The sequence below is a fragment of the Danaus plexippus genome, chromosome 6, assembly GCF_018135715.1.
Source record: "Danaus plexippus chromosome 6, MEX_DaPlex, whole genome shotgun sequence".
Classification (NCBI taxonomy): domain Eukaryota; kingdom Metazoa; phylum Arthropoda; class Insecta; order Lepidoptera; family Nymphalidae; genus Danaus; species Danaus plexippus.
In genome coordinates this window covers 908096-925166 of record NC_083540.1, presented here as the reverse complement: position 1 = coordinate 925166, position 17071 = coordinate 908096, and the positions used below count along the sequence as shown (strand labels likewise).

At 31.1% G+C, this 17071-nt stretch overlaps 4 protein-coding genes and 1 long non-coding RNA gene across 7 annotated transcripts in view; 4 read left to right on the top strand and 1 right to left on the bottom strand.

Annotated features, from left to right (window-relative positions):
* Positions 1-9747, top strand: part of LOC116779095 (uncharacterized) — a 42831-nt gene extending 33084 nt beyond the window's left edge. For 2 of the 3 annotated variants that reach the window (XR_009753967.1, XR_009753966.1), the window contains exons 3-6: positions 7922-8045; positions 8265-8376; positions 9089-9182; positions 9409-9747. This is a non-coding gene — a long non-coding RNA (uncharacterized LOC116779095). The remainder of the gene's footprint in view (positions 1-7921; positions 8046-8264; positions 8377-9088; positions 9183-9408) is intronic. The other variant, XR_009753968.1, reaches the window with a different exon arrangement.
* Positions 9748-10423: 676 nt separating this feature from the next.
* Positions 10424-11912, top strand: LOC116779059 (uncharacterized). The gene is made up of 3 exons (XM_032673208.2): positions 10424-10608; positions 10920-11177; positions 11688-11912. The coding sequence occupies exons 1-3, from the start codon at positions 10504-10506 to the stop codon at positions 11802-11804; spliced, it is 480 nt and encodes a 159-aa protein (XP_032529099.1). The 5' UTR covers positions 10424-10503; the 3' UTR covers positions 11805-11912.
* Positions 11913-12087: 175 nt separating this feature from the next.
* Positions 12088-13309, top strand: LOC116779061 (uncharacterized). The gene is made up of 2 exons (XM_032673209.2): positions 12088-12339; positions 12456-13309. The coding sequence occupies exons 1-2, from the start codon at positions 12206-12208 to the stop codon at positions 12718-12720; spliced, it is 399 nt and encodes a 132-aa protein (XP_032529100.1). The 5' UTR covers positions 12088-12205; the 3' UTR covers positions 12721-13309.
* An 8-nt stretch (positions 13310-13317) lies between these two features.
* Positions 13318-14158, bottom strand: LOC116779058 (uncharacterized). The gene is made up of 2 exons (XM_032673207.2): positions 13785-14158; positions 13318-13715 (listed from the first exon to the last, which is right to left on the bottom strand). The coding sequence occupies exons 1-2, from the start codon at positions 14011-14013 to the stop codon at positions 13372-13374; spliced, it is 573 nt and encodes a 190-aa protein (XP_032529098.2). The 5' UTR covers positions 14014-14158; the 3' UTR covers positions 13318-13371.
* Positions 14159-14534: 376 nt separating this feature from the next.
* LOC116779275 (replication termination factor 2) lies at positions 14535-16245 on the top strand. The gene is made up of 4 exons (XM_032673546.2): positions 14535-14721; positions 14810-14989; positions 15335-15541; positions 15689-16245. Exons 1-4 carry the CDS (start codon positions 14653-14655, stop codon positions 16181-16183), a joined length of 951 nt encoding a protein of 316 aa, XP_032529437.2. The 5' UTR covers positions 14535-14652; the 3' UTR covers positions 16184-16245.
* Positions 16246-17071: the final 826 nt, after the last annotated feature.

Here is a 17071-nt window from a genome sequence, read left to right as displayed (position 1 = left end):
CAAAAAAATTGTTATAGAAATCGAAACTGATTAAAGTGGATATTAGAAACTACTTTGTCGTCTTATACTCCCGTCATAAACAAGACTAGACGATTGTTACTTAGCAATATTTTAAGCAAAGAATTTCTTGAGCATGTAACATGTGAAAGCATATTGAATTTACTGCTAAGTGAGTGCACTATATACTTATCGCTGGAATTTACTTAGGCACCTACCGCGGATTTACTACAGCTATTTTAGCTCAATGAACATACCCACTTTATGAGACCCCTTTGCGGTTCTCGCCTACATTGAGGCAGGAATGATAGGTGTCCAGCTTACAATATCGCAGGAGGAAAAACGGTAATTGAATATGTGAAAATATATTCAAAAGAAACTTTCATACACAAAACTAAATGAACGAATAAAATGAAAATGTATTTAAAACAATCAACAATGACATACAGTTCGTTTTTTTTTTTATAATACACAACATCCTTGATCGTAATATTACTTCAAAACTCCCTCAATAAAGTTATATTCTTTTTTTTAAAAGTTTAAATATCACTAAAGTCCTCTTATTATATTAATATTGTTACAGAACCAAGCGACCGTAATCTCAGTGTAATAGAAGTTTTCATCCTTGTAATTATAAGTTTGCAGCGTTCATATTCGCTTACTTTTAATTTGCGACTTTCACTGTGACAAAATATTCAACCTTAATTAAAAAGTTTCACAAAGGGTCAGCTGAAGTTGAACAGTTTTTAAAAGGTTCTACATAAAAAAAGAATTAAAAATAATATACAGAGTCTTTACATAATATATAAAAAAATATATATTAATTTTATCAATATGTTAATAGAAATCTGTTAATGAACTGAAATTTATTAACCTCCAAAATATTTGATAGAATTATATTACTATTATAACCTTATCGTTTTGGTATTTGAACTGTATTCTCTTAAAGTATATTGTTATAATACTAACTCCGTATAAAGCCTTTGTAATTTGATGTACCGTGAGCGAAGCACGACGCCTCGCCCCAGACGTTCGGTCGTGACTATTGGAATTGTTTTAACTATAATTTATATCTAGAACTTTTAATGCTCAAAGAAAGCTGATATTTTAACAGAATGGTGTCAGAAGTACTCAAATCAATCATCATTGGAGGTCACGCCCACAGCTTTAAAGAATACAACAAAAGTCCAAGCAGAACAATAAAAGCGTAATTTCATTATGACAAGTATTTAGGCTGACTAAGTAAGAACATCTTAGTGACAAAATGGCCGCAAAATAAAAGGTAAACAAATATAATTTAAATTTTTATCCTTAAAATAAAAAAGTACCACATTTAAAGAACTCCTTATAGATTTTGATCAAACAAATTTTTTTTCCGAATTAATTAAATAATATTTTAATTCTGTTTAACTCAAGACATTATAACACAGAAAGAAATGTTTATATATTTCACATTTAATATTATTTCTGATATCTGTTTGAGAGATGCAATGTGAACATTACAAATAAGTATACTTGATAATTCCTCGCCTTGTTTGCATCAATTTTAAACCAGACAAAGCTAAAAATTACTCAGCAATATCGAAGAATATTTTCTTAGCAGAATGCCCTCGCCGTCACTGAAACGGCCTCGTAGTTCGTAAGCAACCAAGAATATAGTCAACAAATTGAACCTTTAAAATAACAATAGTAATTAAAGGAGCCGATGAAGTTTTTTTAATTAAATTCGTAATGGAAATTAACTTTTACCAACCGCGGTGAAACATCAAAAGGTGGCTTTGGAAATCGTATCTAGCTGAACTCTTATTGGATAAATTTCCAAGATACTTTACCGTACACGTATCGAATACTTCAAAACTTCTCTGATAAATACCAAAATCTCTTAATTGAATTCTTTATTGTATACGAAATTTAAAATAAATATAAGACAATATTATAATATACGTAAAAAGACTTTATAACTCGACATTACATTAGTAAAGTAAAATTAACTTTAGTATAAACTTATAATATCGTATTATTAAGTAATTGTTACCACGTATTTACGTGCATATGTATATACTTATAAAACAAAAATGCTCTTCATGAATTAAAAAATATAATGGCATATTCGCCACATTTCAAATATTAAGAGAACGAGACTCCTTCATACAATAACAAGCACCTATCTATAGCCTATAGGGTATCTCGAACCGCATTCCTGGACCCACGCCCGCAACCCGCACCCGTCGATCGCTACCAAGCCACAAACACATAACGAAATTTACCAAAGACTCTAACTATATGGATATAAAGTTTAGTTTCCAATAACAACTGGTTCAACGTCGACACTCCTCAATATGTGACTCGAAAGTCTATAGCATTACTTTGACCCTTAAGCTTAGAGATTAAGAGTCAGTTTAAGGCTTATGTATCTTCGGCAACATGTTGCTAAGTGAGTCCGCGGATAAAGAGATAATCTTAAATAAACTCTGTTACAATCCAATAGGAATGAAATTTCTTTGTTCGTTGCTTTAACGGAATTTAAGTTTTAAGGCCTTTTTTGAGTAGAATATCGGAAGGAGTTAATATAACACGACCAGGACATAACATACTCGTTACAAGAATAATAATATATTACTTATTTTAAATTTAACTAAAAACAAAATTAAATATCGTTTATCAGTTTAACATTAATTTAAAATTTTATGTGTTGTATATTTTTTTAAATTTATTCAGCGAATTCTGTTACACTAAAATTAATACAAACTAATAAAAAAAAAGTATCACCAAAAATTATGCAAATTAATTTTATTTAATGTTCAAAGTTTATTAGGTAAAATAAGGTTCTATAATAGTCAACTCATAGACAGGATAAATATAAACAAATGAAGAGGCAGGTAAAATAATACCAAGGTCTCTATTAAGAAAAAAACATACAAAAATCAAATGTCAAAAATTATAGTTGTCAAAGGACAAGATTTATAAATAATGAAGCCATAGCATAAAAGAACAAAAAAGATAGACAACTGTACAGTCATAGTAAACGTAATATTGTAAAATAAGAAAAAATCTTCCTATTTTCTTTTTGTACGCCATTGATATGCATATAGTCGAAGTAAATAAATATAAATTTAATTTGCAATCTCGACAAGACGAGTTAGAGTCTCGATGGAGCACTAAATATGAATGGTATATTTTATGTCTGTGTAACATTACAAACGATATCTCAGAGTTTATGCTAACATGCTAATGTGAGACGTAAACGTTGAATTACATGTGAGAATACGGATTGGTTCGTATAACTTTATACACATATTATATTTAGACCATAATAATTTACATCCTATAAATAAGCTGGCACAATGCCTCCACAGTCCTTTAATTCAAACCGTCAAACATCCCGCAGGCTGTATCTATTATATATAAAAGTTTTATTCTCTCCGGCTTACCATAAAGAAGGATCCTTTACATACACAGCGACCGTAAAACTAAAACCATAAACCGTTACTTTAAAAGTAAAATACATTTGTTATTATTACAAATATGTACTTATAAAACATTGTGTGTGCGAGGGTCGTATGAGGAATGTATGGTTTTTTATATTAATGTTGTTATAAAATCAAATGACACAGACATTTCATATGTAAATTTAGTTTTATTGGAAGTGATCTCCTTTACAAATACCTTCCTACATTGTAATATTCAAATTATAATTATGAAATCGCCTGACCATTAGTACAGTAATACTATTATGTAAGGTATAGACGAAGTATATCCACGTATCTGCTTGTCTTTTCACAAAAGACAATGAATCTGTGAAGTATCTGTGCATAGAACTAAATTATTCAAATCACCTTCAAACTAAATTTGAATTTCTTGTATACTTTGATTTTGCTTTATAAAATTCAATTCATATTAAACCTCTATGTTTAATATATTTTTTAAATTTCCATTCTAATTCATATACATATAACCTCCATAGTGCTACAAATGTTGGCATTATGTTATGGGCTGTAGCCTGTTGTTCTCAATATGAGACCTAGTCACGTCTATTGTCTGATAGTTGAATGTACTCTGAGTCAGCTTTATTTGGCACTCCCACGTTGTGATATATGTAAATCTTTTGATACATTATAGATTCATCAGCATATAAACATTTATAGAAGCAATTTTTAAAAATATAAAGCAGTTTTTGTGAACTGGAATGCCTTAAGAAGCTTTCTGTTGTAGAGAATATATTATAATTCTTAGTCTTTTTTATTTTTAAATATTATTTTAAAAAAATATACATATTTTTGCAATTAACCTATATGAATATGATTGTGTTTATAGTTTAAGTTTTGCATATATAAGACATCAACGAGCTCGTGACGCGTGTGCGCACACGAATATGTATCACTTTCAATGATAGCCTGAAGACTTAATATACTTAGTATAACAAACTTCCGACTCATTAACGGCTTAATTAAAAAAATCGAAGACCTGAAGCAGTGGAAAAACTTCATGATTGAGATACCTTCACGTTGTTCGTGTGGTAAAATGCTAAAAATTTATAGAAAGTTCATTTAAATTCTAGAATAGTATAATGTACAAAATGAATTTATTACTTAACTTTATTTTCAGTAGTTTTTGTATTTTTATTTTCTAAAACTGATTGAAAAACCAACAAAAAAACTAACTCGTAAACAATCTTATAGGTGTCAACCTAAAAATATAGATACCACTCATGTTCTGAAACAAAAAGAAAATAGAAAAAGCATAAAAAAACAGAATATTTTCCTGAATCATATAATATGAAGAGGCACTAGAACCCGCTAACATTAAAACCACGCCATACTAAAATTTAATATTTTTCAAGAGCTCACCAAACATCAACCGCGTAAGCACCTACACTTATTCCAATAAAAGTAATAAAATATACGAAGAGATAAAACTAAAAAGTACTTAAATTAAAAGAGGTTGAATATAATTAAAAAAATCATAAAGACAGTAAACTCATATAATACAAAAGAAAAATCGTCGCTTTTCTTAAAAAAAAATAAAAGGTTGTATGTAATTAAAAAAACAAAGTTCCTACTTGAGTGTATATTATTGATATAACTGTAGGTCTGTTGTTGAGACACTCATGTATGTTTGTCTGTTATATTCGAGTGTGTGTTCTAAGTGATGGGAATTAAGCCACATCATCATTTTATAGTGTACTTTGAATGCTCTCCGTTCGTTCAAATACTAGAAGATCTTTGAATAACTGTCCTCCAGCTATAGAAGCGTGACATCAGTTTTTATGTACGTCCCTCGAGATCGCCATTTTGTATTTAGTTAAAACAAATTTAACACAACCGTATAAAGGTCTAACCGTTTCATGATAACAGTGAATACTATTTTCACAGGTTTAAATCAAGAGTATGTAAAATTTGTGTAATTTAAAAGCCAATTTGTAATTCATTTTCAAAATTATATCTTTGACAATATAAAGTAAAATGTACTCAATAAAATTATTCAGAGATTTTTATTGTTATTTTTCTTAAGTGTGTTTAAAAATGAGACAATACAATATACAAGGAAACCTTAAAGTAACAAATCCTCCAGCGAGTTAGTGAGTATAAACGTAATTTTAATGCTTCAAACGAACTCAAACAAAGCTCGTCTCAGATTTCTCAACAAAGAAACAATCACTGTAAAAGTTTTTAATTTCGTCTGACTTTTGGCGGATTCTGTTAACCCTCGTCCCCTTTACATATTACCTATTTGTTCAATAAATATATTATATATTTTTTATAGTACCCATAAATATTTTAATTCCAAAAAAGATAAATAGCTACAGCTATTTATAAGAAACCATAAAATAATAAATGGAAATGAAAAATTATTTTAGCCGTACCTATGATTTATTTGAAACCTCTCTGAACGCCTCCCATGTAATTACCGATTCATTTCAAAGCAGCTTCATATTCTCGATAGCGCTCTTTTCATGAATACTCAACCTAATGAGTTTCTACTAAATAATATTATATTTGAAATAGCGTATACAATTATACTACACACAGAATAAAATAAATCGTCCTACATTATTTTGCAAAATATTTTACACGTCTTATATACTCTATGATATGCAATAGACATATCATCTTATAACGGAACAAACCACAATTCCAATGATCTGCCGTTATAATAGAAAAGTTATCATCTAGACTATTTTGTAACCAGCTACAATTATATCGAGGTCTCGGCATCACGGACCCGGGTTTAGTGTCGCAATTAATTTAAACGGCGTAAGTCGCACGACCACAAAGACGGTTTAATAAAACAACGGCTTATGTCCACAATATACGTTATTAAGTCCCGCGTTTAGTTACAAATTATAAAATTAGCCTTTCAGACATTCGTTTGAAAGTGTTGAGTGGATTATTTCTCTTGACCGTCAATTAGTTATTTGTTAAACATTCTATAAGATACATTGTACAAATTATATAATAGAAGAAAAAACAATACGTCTAAATAATAATAATAATAATAAATAATTGGTACTATGTGAAGTGTATTTCGAGGCTCTAATGTAAGTCTGAAAAATACCTATTAGTCGTTATGGATGATTCAGTATCATTAAAATAACATGACTGCAGCGTACTTTCTTTTAGCTTGACCTTAATAGTAACAGCTTTATAGTAACAGCTCACAATAAAGTAGCTACAATAACGACTATGGTCAGAAGTTGCCATAGACTCGCCGAAAACAAATACAAGACACGAGTTGATGATATCCTATAAAGTATACTTTGCTGTTCCTTATTTTTTATAATACTGGCTAGAATTTCAATACATCATGATGAATAGAAGTATTGTACGAGATATTAGTTTCAATTGCTATCAGGCACACTAGTAACTTTAGGCGTTTTAATTAGTATTACAATTTTTTTTTTAATTTACTTCCTTCTACTGTGCGAAGTGTGTATAATATACAGCCAATGTCACGTATAATACTTGTAATTAGGAACATACTGACAATAGTTCATGAAAAAGTCCGAATGTTTTGCTATCAGCATGATATTAACGGACACTTCACTGGCTCTCAACTTCACTAATGAGGTTTTAATGCCTTTAATTGATGTATAAAGTTTTCTACTATCATTCTTGGCATCACCCATCAATGTCTTGCTCAAAACAAATAGATAAGAATACTTATATATTTAAAAAAATAAACTATCATATAGAGGTCCTGTTTACACAGAGTATTTGAGACATTAACAATGTTAGGATCCAACATATATGCTTTTTCAGCTGAATAAACCCCTGCTTATGATCTAGAAACAGCAACCAAAGCCGAGTTATTTCTGCAAGCAGTTGTTTTGTTCCCTACTGAGTCCGCTCGCTTATTTTTCTCGCGGGAAGAAGTCGGTTTCTTTAACAGGAAACAATCTCTTCAGAGTTGACCGGTATTTGACTCCTCACTATTATTTATCTTCGACATAGTTGTCATCTTATACAAATACCGTGTTTAAATCATATTTGTCATTCAGCATTGTTGCCTGTTGGCTTTCGTTCGAAAAATATGAAAAAATGCTAAACAATCTTATTGATTCTAAATTTTTTATTGAGAAACAACTTTTGTTTATCCTTATTTTCTCTAAAGCACATCCAGTAATATAATTTTGTTGCTGTAAAGTATTCCTCGTATAAAATCTTTACGACACCAAACGCTCAATTTATTTACTCCATAATTTATTAATTGTTGAGATCAGACTTTTTTTATCTCCTCCCTCCAACGAGCACCTGTCTAAAGGCGGACTCGGAGATGATTTCGATGACTCGTTATTTCCAACAAATAAAACCATAAAGGAATTATCACCAAGGAATTAGGTGCCTTAATAAGTTGAACGTAAAATAGATTTTTAACCAGAGCCATTTTTAAATGTAGTTTTTTTTTTTAAATGTCTTCTTTTTAGACAAAGGTTGAGAAGATCAGTCCACTGACAAGGCAGGGCAGGCAGGTAGAAAATCGATTGTTATTCGACCGACAAATAATACCATCTCGCAGACAATGGGATCATTCTCAGCTATTGCACAAAGGTATCGAATTATCAGTATCATTAGATTCACAGGTGCAAAATTCTTACAAATTTCTTACTATAAAATCTAAATGACATCACACCACTGCCAGTCCCTGTTAAATATAATATGTAATACACCTTAAATATATTATTATTTAAAAAAAGAACCTGTTAGAAGCAGACGTGGGATAATTTTAATTATATCCGTCATATGAAATATAAAAATTACATTTCTCAGCCGTCTATAAGCACGTCAACGTCTGTGTGGAATTACGAGCTCGCAAGGAATAACACAAATTAGGTGGAAACTCCGAAATTGCAGCCCCGGGCGCGTAAATTGCAATTAGCCGGTGAGTTTGAGTGTACCATGATATATGTACGTGCTTTAGTGTTTTGGTATTTTTGCTTCATTTTGTCAATAACACGTTGCTTTTATACGAGTATGTGACGGGAGTGTAGCTTTAGTTGAATCGGAACGTGTGCCACAACTCAGTGAGGTTTGAGACAGTAAATTCTAGATTAGAAACTTTTATGGCACGTACCAATGATCCAAGCAGATAGAAAACAAGGAAATTTTATCTAAATAACACACGCGTAAAGGAAACATAACATAGATTTCTTTACCAACTATAAATTCTTCTGTCAACCAAAAATATTATGATCTTTTATATTCAGTTTTAATGAGGTTACTTTTTATCCTGACCTCATTAAACTGTCACTTATATAGGCCACATTTTCAGCATTTAACGATGCTATTACAAACGTCTGGTTATTTTCCCGCGGAATTTTGTAAGCTTATAAAATCCGTATGACTCGGCATAATATCGCTTTAGGTTTATACGAATTTGTGAAATCAAAGGCAACGTTCAGAAAACCCGTGATATGGAACTGTTGAAGATTTTAATGAATGAATAATTACTTAGAAGACGATTATGTAATAACAACTTTATTTTCATATGATAAAATTTTCCTTAAGTTTTTAACATTATACTACAGAAATTTTTACTTTAAGACAAAAGATATAAGGATGAATATGGTTTAATAATAAAAATATGTTTATAGTACAAACATGCAATTGACAGTATCGAGTCGGCTTCGTGGAGCGTTGGTATGAAGAGCATTGGGCTCGTCCTACGGGTGAACGAGGCGCGATCCGGTATGTCATTAGCAATATAAAAAAATACTATTATACATTTAATATAAGTATATAAGGTTTTAATTAATAACATTGCTATGTTATATACATAACTATTATATAAAACCAACTATTAAAAACTTGAAACTATTATTTTATTGTATAGGATAGTAAACGTTTTTGATTTTTAAGTGTATTAGCATAAAAAAGAGCTAGTAAGATGTCATAGCACAGTTTATTTCAATAGTGAATAATAAATGAAACGAGAGCCGGATCGCGCACCGATCAGACAGAAGAAAGTATGGCGGGGCGGGATGATAGCGACGGAGGCTGCGACCGGCCGGACCGGTTATGCTAAACCCCATTGTGGTCACTTTTTATACCCCGCCCCCCACCGCACCACACTGACACCCCCGCCGCCCCTCATACAAGCCACAAAGGCGATATTTGATTGGCGAAAAATAATTTTTAAATTATACCAACATTTTTGTCGTCCTAATATTAAAATTTCCGGTAATTTGAAATTAAACGGGTCAAGCATTACAGGTTTCTAAACACTTTTTAACTTAAAAGAATAATAAATTGTTTTGATTGGCCTTATTTTTGATTAAAACAGAAAATAGAGATTTCGAAAATCATTTTTCTTTTTAACTTAAAAATTGATAAATAGAAATTTGCAGTAATTATTACATTTTGGGTGAAACGAAATATTTTTTTAATTTTAAAACTGTTACATTCAATTTATAAATTCTCAATAATTAAATAGTTTGATAATATGTATAATTAATCTCTAATATACCCTAATAAATAGGTAAATATAAAAAAAAAGAAAATCAGAAATAACTTTGGTTTCATACCTTCTAGTCTTAATTAAAAATATTTACTGTTTTGACTGTTTTTTTATAATCTAACTCTGATATGTGTTTTTTTTTAATTTAGATACCTTCATTAATATCAAACACATTCGAACATAGATTCTCGCAAGCATGTGGACGGTATATACTTCAACTCAGGTTTTATCCTCTATACCACTAGAGCCATCTGTCCACCAGCAACTAAATTAAAATGCTAATATAAAATATTTCATTATAGTTTAAATTTAATGAATGCTTGCTACTTACACATCTAAATTAAAATTAGAAATTTCTTTAATACTCTAATTCATAAAATGTTAAATCTTATTTAATTAACATTACCAAAAAACATAGACTATAGAACATAAACACAAAGCTCCAAAGGCTGACTTCATATTCTTATAAGCTGATTTCAGTTATCACTGTCAAAAATGCCTATTTGATGTGACTTGCCGATGTAATTATTTCATTAAAACATTTTTGTAAACATGGGTGGTTCGCAAAGCACTAGGAAACTGAGTGTTGATAATGAAAATGCCATACAAGTTTCTCAAGAAGCGGTAGATCGGATACAGGCTCAGATTAACTCAAAAGTGAGTATGTTTTTTAATTACATAATTTACATCAATGTCATGTACATTAAACAAAATATAACACAAATATTCGTGCTGTCTAGGTTAATGAAGGATATACGCTAAACATTTTATTTCCTATCTTTTCATCTCTCTTAAGCAATATAAATCTTAAACCTATATCATATAAGGTTATTACTGAACAAGGTTCATCGTCAAATGAACTTAAAGCAATTCGCATTACTATATTTGAATTATATATTTAAATTAATCATTACTTTTACTATTTATGTTTGTTCTTACATGTACATAATATCCATACTAATTTTCAGCAAGCTGAACAGCCTCGGCAACCCCAATTTGTACCGCCACCACCATACTATGATAATCAGAAACAACAAGAGTTTGCCGCCGAAGAAGCATATTGGGCAAGGCGCATTGAAAATTTAAAGCGAGCTCATGAGAAAATTAACAGCGGCATGCATATAGAGTACCAAAAAACATTAAAGGAAGCCAATGAATTGTTTGATCTTGTACATGCAGATAAAGGTGTTACAAAGCTTGCACCATGTCAAGAAGAAAAAGCAAAGGTAGTATTCCATATTTCCTTTTGTTTGGATAAATTTTATATATATATATTATCTCAATTACTATATAAAGAATCCTACTAGATCCTCATAGATTTCAAAAACTATACTGACTATAATAAGGTTTGGTAAATATGTCTGCAAGAAAAGATAGTAGTAACTAAAATATTGTATATAGAATATTGTCCATACACAGAGGTTTTAATGGTACAAGCTCCCACTAGTGTCCCCGCTACCTTTAAGTTATTTATTGATGAAGAAATCATGTGTAGAAATAAAAAAATATCGCAATTGATAACTAAGATTTTTGGGTATATTAATTTAAATGGAACCAAGGTTTATTTTATAACTACACCATCCCAATGTTTTGGTTCCTTTACAGACACTATGATCACTGTTATTAATATTGTGATAACACTTGCTGTAAAGTTATTATAAAAACTTAGTTTCGTTATTGCAATTTACAAATATTCCATAATATTAAAGCTAATGATGTTTCTCTTGTGTTTCCAGGTGTTAGACTGCTACAGCTCAAACCCAAACAAATCATTGTTGTGTTCCGTGCTAGTGAATCAATTCAATGACTGTGTGTGCAGAAGTAGAATCACTGCCGTCTCAGCTTCCTCCTGAACTCCGTGCTACGAGCAGAGATCCGATAACATAATATTTATTCAAACTGCCAGTTGGCTCCTCTGTAGATTTACTAAATATTACTTTATGAATAAATTGTCAATCTAATACTTGTTTTAACTAGTAGTTCGTACATTTGATGATCCCCTTCACATTACAATAATAATTTTCTATATAATATTCATATTATTCAATTAATATACAATTAAACAAATTTAGTTCTAAATTCATTTATTTTATCTGCATAATATGTTAGTAACAAAAATATCTTGATAAATGTCACCATATTACAACCATGGCAACACTGTCAATGCCAATTATCCAAAACAATTAGGCTATGTAAATGTAGTCTTCTATAATATTAAATATACGTACATCTTGTCACATAAATTCAATATAAAATGGCCAACCAAGAAAAGGAATCTGAGAAACAAGAAGAGAAAAAGAGAAGGGTTCCATTATACCCTGGTTTTCCAGAATTGGCCAGATCTGATGTTAGCATTTATCCCTCATACTCCAGATTAGCTTTGGCTTAGTGAGTTATTATATTTGAAAATAGTATATATATATATGTATATATATATATTTTAAAAGGGGTGAGCTTTAAATTAAACTATCGAATAACAAAATAAAACTCTAAAATTTTTACAGTCGTGTTGTTTGTCGTCATCGTTACCATTGGGCTAAAGTTGCACAACGTCGCCAATTCATGAATGAACTTCACAGCTTTGAACGTTTGCAGCCGAACGCTCTTGACGGTGTCAGAGTTCACAGGGAGTTCTCTCAGGGAATCCTGTCCCATAAGATACCCTCGAGGAGATACATGCAGAAACTCACCCCCGACCCATTGAATACTCATCAGAGAATGAGAGTTGAAGAGATTATTAGTGGACGGGTTAATTTTAGTCAAAAATAAATTTTTAAAATTAAATATTATGCAGAATCAATGATTCTCAGCTCAAAAGTAGAAACATTGTATGGATTTAGGCACTGGAATATTTTAATGAGATATATCTTAGAATGGCTCCCAAGACACTGAGTATCGGCATTATTTTCCTTCAGAGACCTGTCAGAGTCAAATATTAACATTTAATTAGCTTGGAATTGCTACTGAAATGCATTTAAATAACAACTGCTTTGTAGCCACAACTCTAGATAGTTGGCCACAAGGTTTTCTGGAACACCTCTTGTACCAACTTTGTGATATAAAATCTTAAAAAGAAATCTTCATTAAATTTCTTGCACTGCCTAGTCGCTTATGGTGGTGAAAATATAAAATATATGAAAATTTGCACTTATAACAGCTAATGTGGGTCAAGGTAATATATAATAATACTGAAAGAAATAAAAAGGAAACCATTTCATTAATCAGCTCTTCATACTTTTGTTTATTTTAGATAAAACAGTTAAAGATGCTGCTGTCTAACAAAGGCTTTAAGCGAATGAAAATCAAGCTGTACTATAGTGCCCGATTATCGAATATGTACTTTTGGAATAACACAATAATAAAATATTCTAGATAAAAATAGATTTAATTTATAAAACTTTTGTACTCCAGAAATCGTGTTTAAGCGCTTTCTTTCTCCATGGCTTTGAACTTCTTTATCTTTTTACTTTTTTCAATGTTATTCTGCAGATAATTAGCTTCTTTCTTAGCCTGTGATATTTCAGCTCGGAGTCTCTGTTTCATAGCTGCTCTCTCATAGGCCAGTCTTTCACTTAGATGGATCCATTTAAACCTAGGAATATATTTAATATTCCATATCATATCATAATAACGCGATCTCTTTCTCGTTCCAATTTTTGTGTTATTTAAGTTTGCAGCCACACTTTTAGCGATTCTCTTCTTTTCAAATTCTACCCAACCCTCTGTGAAAAGATTTGGTACGCGTTTTCTTTTCTCTCCTGGTTCTGAAATACATAAAATCATCATTATATAAATGTTTAGTGAAACTCTGGAAAAGTCGTAAAAATACTTACTTGCACTTGATTGTAAATATATCCTTCCGACATCACCGAATTGACTAAATATTTCTCTAATTTTTGCAACATTCATATAAGGTGGAATGGTAGATAGGTAAATAATTCCGCGTTTCTTAGGCTTTTTCTTATTTAGAACTTTTTTAGGTTGTGATTCTTCCTCACTTTGTTCCGCTGTTTCACAATCTGATCCATTTTCCGGAACTCTCTCCATGTCAAGCGATGGCATTACCTAGCTAGCAACAGCTCCTTGTATTATACAAGCTACTGTTCTAAATTTTTATTGGATATCAATGGAGGTTTCAAAATAAGTCGGTGGTTTCCGATATCATGTGTACAACGTGAAATTGACTTAAAGCTTTGACAGTCTAGTGAAATTGACATTATGTTTTGACGGTTTGTTTCTACTAAACACCAACACTTAATGCTTAAAATCAAACTTTAACTTCAACACATGATTATATTATTATTTATTTTTATATTCTGAAATAACGAAGATACACTCAAATCGTGACTTAACGTCGTGACTAGATAATTTAAACTCTTCCAGCAAACTCCCTTTGATTTGGGATTTATATATCTTATTACATAATATTACTATTTTTTTTTGTGTCTTTTATAATATTTATTTTTAAAAATATATTGTTATTATATTCTAGAAATGGTTTGAGAGTCGTCCGAGTTGTATATTATTTTTTGTGTAAATATATGTTGTATTTTGTTTTGAGTGACGTCGTTTGCTGTCACTTTATTTTTATGGTGTCACAAACATCAATTCTCAAACATCTGACAAAATCACTAATTTGTGTTAGTGTTTTATATCTTTTCCAATATAGTGTTTTAAAATTGGAAACTAATAAAAAAAACCATGGGTTGTGATGGAGGTACCATTCCACGCCGCGACGAACTCGTACGATTGAAAAAGAAACCAGAACAGGTAATTATGATCACAGTTGTAGTTCTTTAATCAGCTCCTTCAATATTATATTTAGCACATTGTTTTAATCAGTTACCCTTTCTTTTAGAAAGATAAGGATGCTGAACGCTCCTTTAAATGGCGTAATTGCGCTCTTTCGCAACAACCCTTGCAAGAACCGATAGTTGCCTGTGGCTTAGGTCGACTTTACAGTAAAAGCTCTGTATTGGAGGCTTTACTGGACAAGGAATCTAAACCAGAAATTATCAATCATATCAAAAACCTGAAGGTAACATTAGGAATCATACATTTTTATGTTAGGAAACTCTAATCATTATTGATGTGCAACTTTGGTGTTTGATAAATATATGTGAAACTATAGTTTATAGATACTAGAGTATCTTATTTAGTTTAGCACATTAATCAAACTATTATTTTCATTGCTTATTTTAAAATAACCTTGTTCTGGTGTTCGGAACTTAAGAAGCACAAATCTGCTATCTAAAATACAAATTCAAAATAGAGGTGAAAGTATTTCTAATCAATATAATATACAAGTCAATGAGTAAAGTCCATTTAAGAACTTCTTTTCCTGAATTATATGACATAGTTAACAAATATGTATTTATAATAGGATGTCTGCAATCTGAAACTTATCAACAACCCTGCATATAAGAAGACAGAGCACACCGAGGGTGCTGTCGGAGACAGTTCACCATACATCTGCCCCATCAGTGGTTTGGAAATGAGTGGCAAGTTCAGATTCGTGTTCCTTTGGAACTGTGGCTGTGTGCTGGCGGAGAGAGCTCTGAAGGAGGTCAAACAGAACTTGTGTCATATGGTAATAAGCTATATCAATTGAAGCCTCCTTTGCATCATATTTTTTATATATAGAAATTGTCATTAAAGTGAAGTAAATTATACACAGTGCCTTTATTAATTTTATATAAATTTGTATTAATGAATGCTTTTCATATTCTCTTGTCAGTGTCAACAACCATTCACAGACAACGATGTGGTTGTGCTCAATGGATCTGATGAAGACGTTGAACAGTTAAAAGAAAAGATGGCAGTGCGAGTTTCTAATAGAAAAACAAAGAAGCCTAAAGCAGAAAAAGTAGGACAGGAAGTGAAAATTGAACCTCCTTCACCGGCTATATCATCAGACACACCGTCGACCTCAACCTCAAAGGAGGTGACGTCTAATGATGATGATAAGGTTAAAAAGGAATTAGACACGATTCCATTAGCATTGCCAAAATTTAACCCCAACAAGCAACCGAGAGGTCACTTTGGTTCATCCAAAAGAGCACATCCAACCCAACTACAGCAAGACCCCTCATACAAGAAGACCAAGAAAGATTACAGCATCGCCAAAGACCCTCAGAGCAGTGAAGTATACAAGTCTATATTTACATCACACAAGAGCGAAAAAAATCAACAAAGAGCTCATTGGGTGACATACAATCCATTCTACAATTAATACAAACACACACAGATGTAAATGACTTTCTTTAAGGTAAATAAATAAACGATTAAGTATTATGGAATGATTTATTTCAACTACACTTACGATATATAATGATATAAAATAACATATTGCACAAGTACTGGAATGTCAATTGAGTGTATGAGATCAGTTCTTTTTGGTATCATTTTCAAATTCTTTTTTTGAAAAATTTCTAATGATGGTCATCAAAATATATTTAAATATAGAACGATTTCATGAACACGTACAATTACTATAAAATATACCATAAATAAAATGTCCAGTTAGAACCCCTTGAAATACGAGTTGAGTATAATTTTAGTATGTCTAATCTAAACCATAGTCCTAACTTCGAAGAGGTCTAGTGAAAGTAAAATGTCATCTCTAGGAAGAGGTGATAAATGAAACTAGTATTATTCGGATTTACTACGCGGATTTTATTATTTAAAAACTACATAATCCCGACGTTTCGGTTACTTTGCAGCAACCGTGATCACGGGCAGACGAGGTGTCAGGTGACCTATGTAGTTTTTAAATAATAAAATCCGCGTAGTAAATCCGAATAATACTAGTTTCATTTAAATGAATACTCGCGAAAATCATAGATCTCATTATAAGACGTGATAAAATTTGCTTAATCTTATAAGTTTAAAAGAAATGCACAAGATAACATCGTTTTGGCTAAGGATCAAACAAAACAGCATCACTGTAATAGTTGTCACTATATATATCATCAGATGTGCTGGAAAATAAATATAACTCGTACATTTCCATAATTTGAGTTACCAGCGTTTCCTAATACATTATTTGTCTGAGTATTTGAAAAAGAACATTATCACTTGCTGAAGAATTATCTTAAAAATGATCCTTAAGGCTGAAACC

Excerpts from the sequence above, each read along its gene's own strand:
- LOC116779061 (XM_032673209.2), top strand. The coding sequence starts at position 12,206 with ATGGCCAACCAAGAAAAGGAATCTGAGAAACAAGAAGAGAAAAAGAGA. Across the intron at positions 12,340-12,455 it reads TCCAGATTAGCTTTGGCTTA|TCGTGTTGTTTGTCGTCATC; the intron begins GTGAGTTATTAT and ends AAATTTTTACAG.
- LOC116779058 (XM_032673207.2), bottom strand. The coding sequence starts at position 14,013 with ATGCCATCGCTTGACATGGAGAGAGTTCCGGAAAATGGATCAGATTGT. Across the intron at positions 13,716-13,784 it reads ATATTTACAATCAAGTGCAA|AACCAGGAGAGAAAAGAAAA; the intron begins GTAAGTATTTTT and ends TATGTATTTCAG.
- LOC116779059 (XM_032673208.2), top strand. The coding sequence starts at position 10,504 with ATGGGTGGTTCGCAAAGCACTAGGAAACTGAGTGTTGATAATGAAAAT. Across the intron at positions 10,609-10,919 it reads AGGCTCAGATTAACTCAAAA|CAAGCTGAACAGCCTCGGCA; the intron begins GTGAGTATGTTT and ends ACTAATTTTCAG. Across the intron at positions 11,178-11,687 it reads GTCAAGAAGAAAAAGCAAAG|GTGTTAGACTGCTACAGCTC; the intron begins GTAGTATTCCAT and ends TTGTGTTTCCAG.
- LOC116779275 (XM_032673546.2), top strand. The coding sequence starts at position 14,653 with ATGGGTTGTGATGGAGGTACCATTCCACGCCGCGACGAACTCGTACGA. Across the intron at positions 14,990-15,334 it reads ATCATATCAAAAACCTGAAG|GATGTCTGCAATCTGAAACT; the intron begins GTAACATTAGGA and ends TATTTATAATAG. Across the intron at positions 15,542-15,688 it reads AACAGAACTTGTGTCATATG|TGTCAACAACCATTCACAGA; the intron begins GTAATAAGCTAT and ends TTCTCTTGTCAG.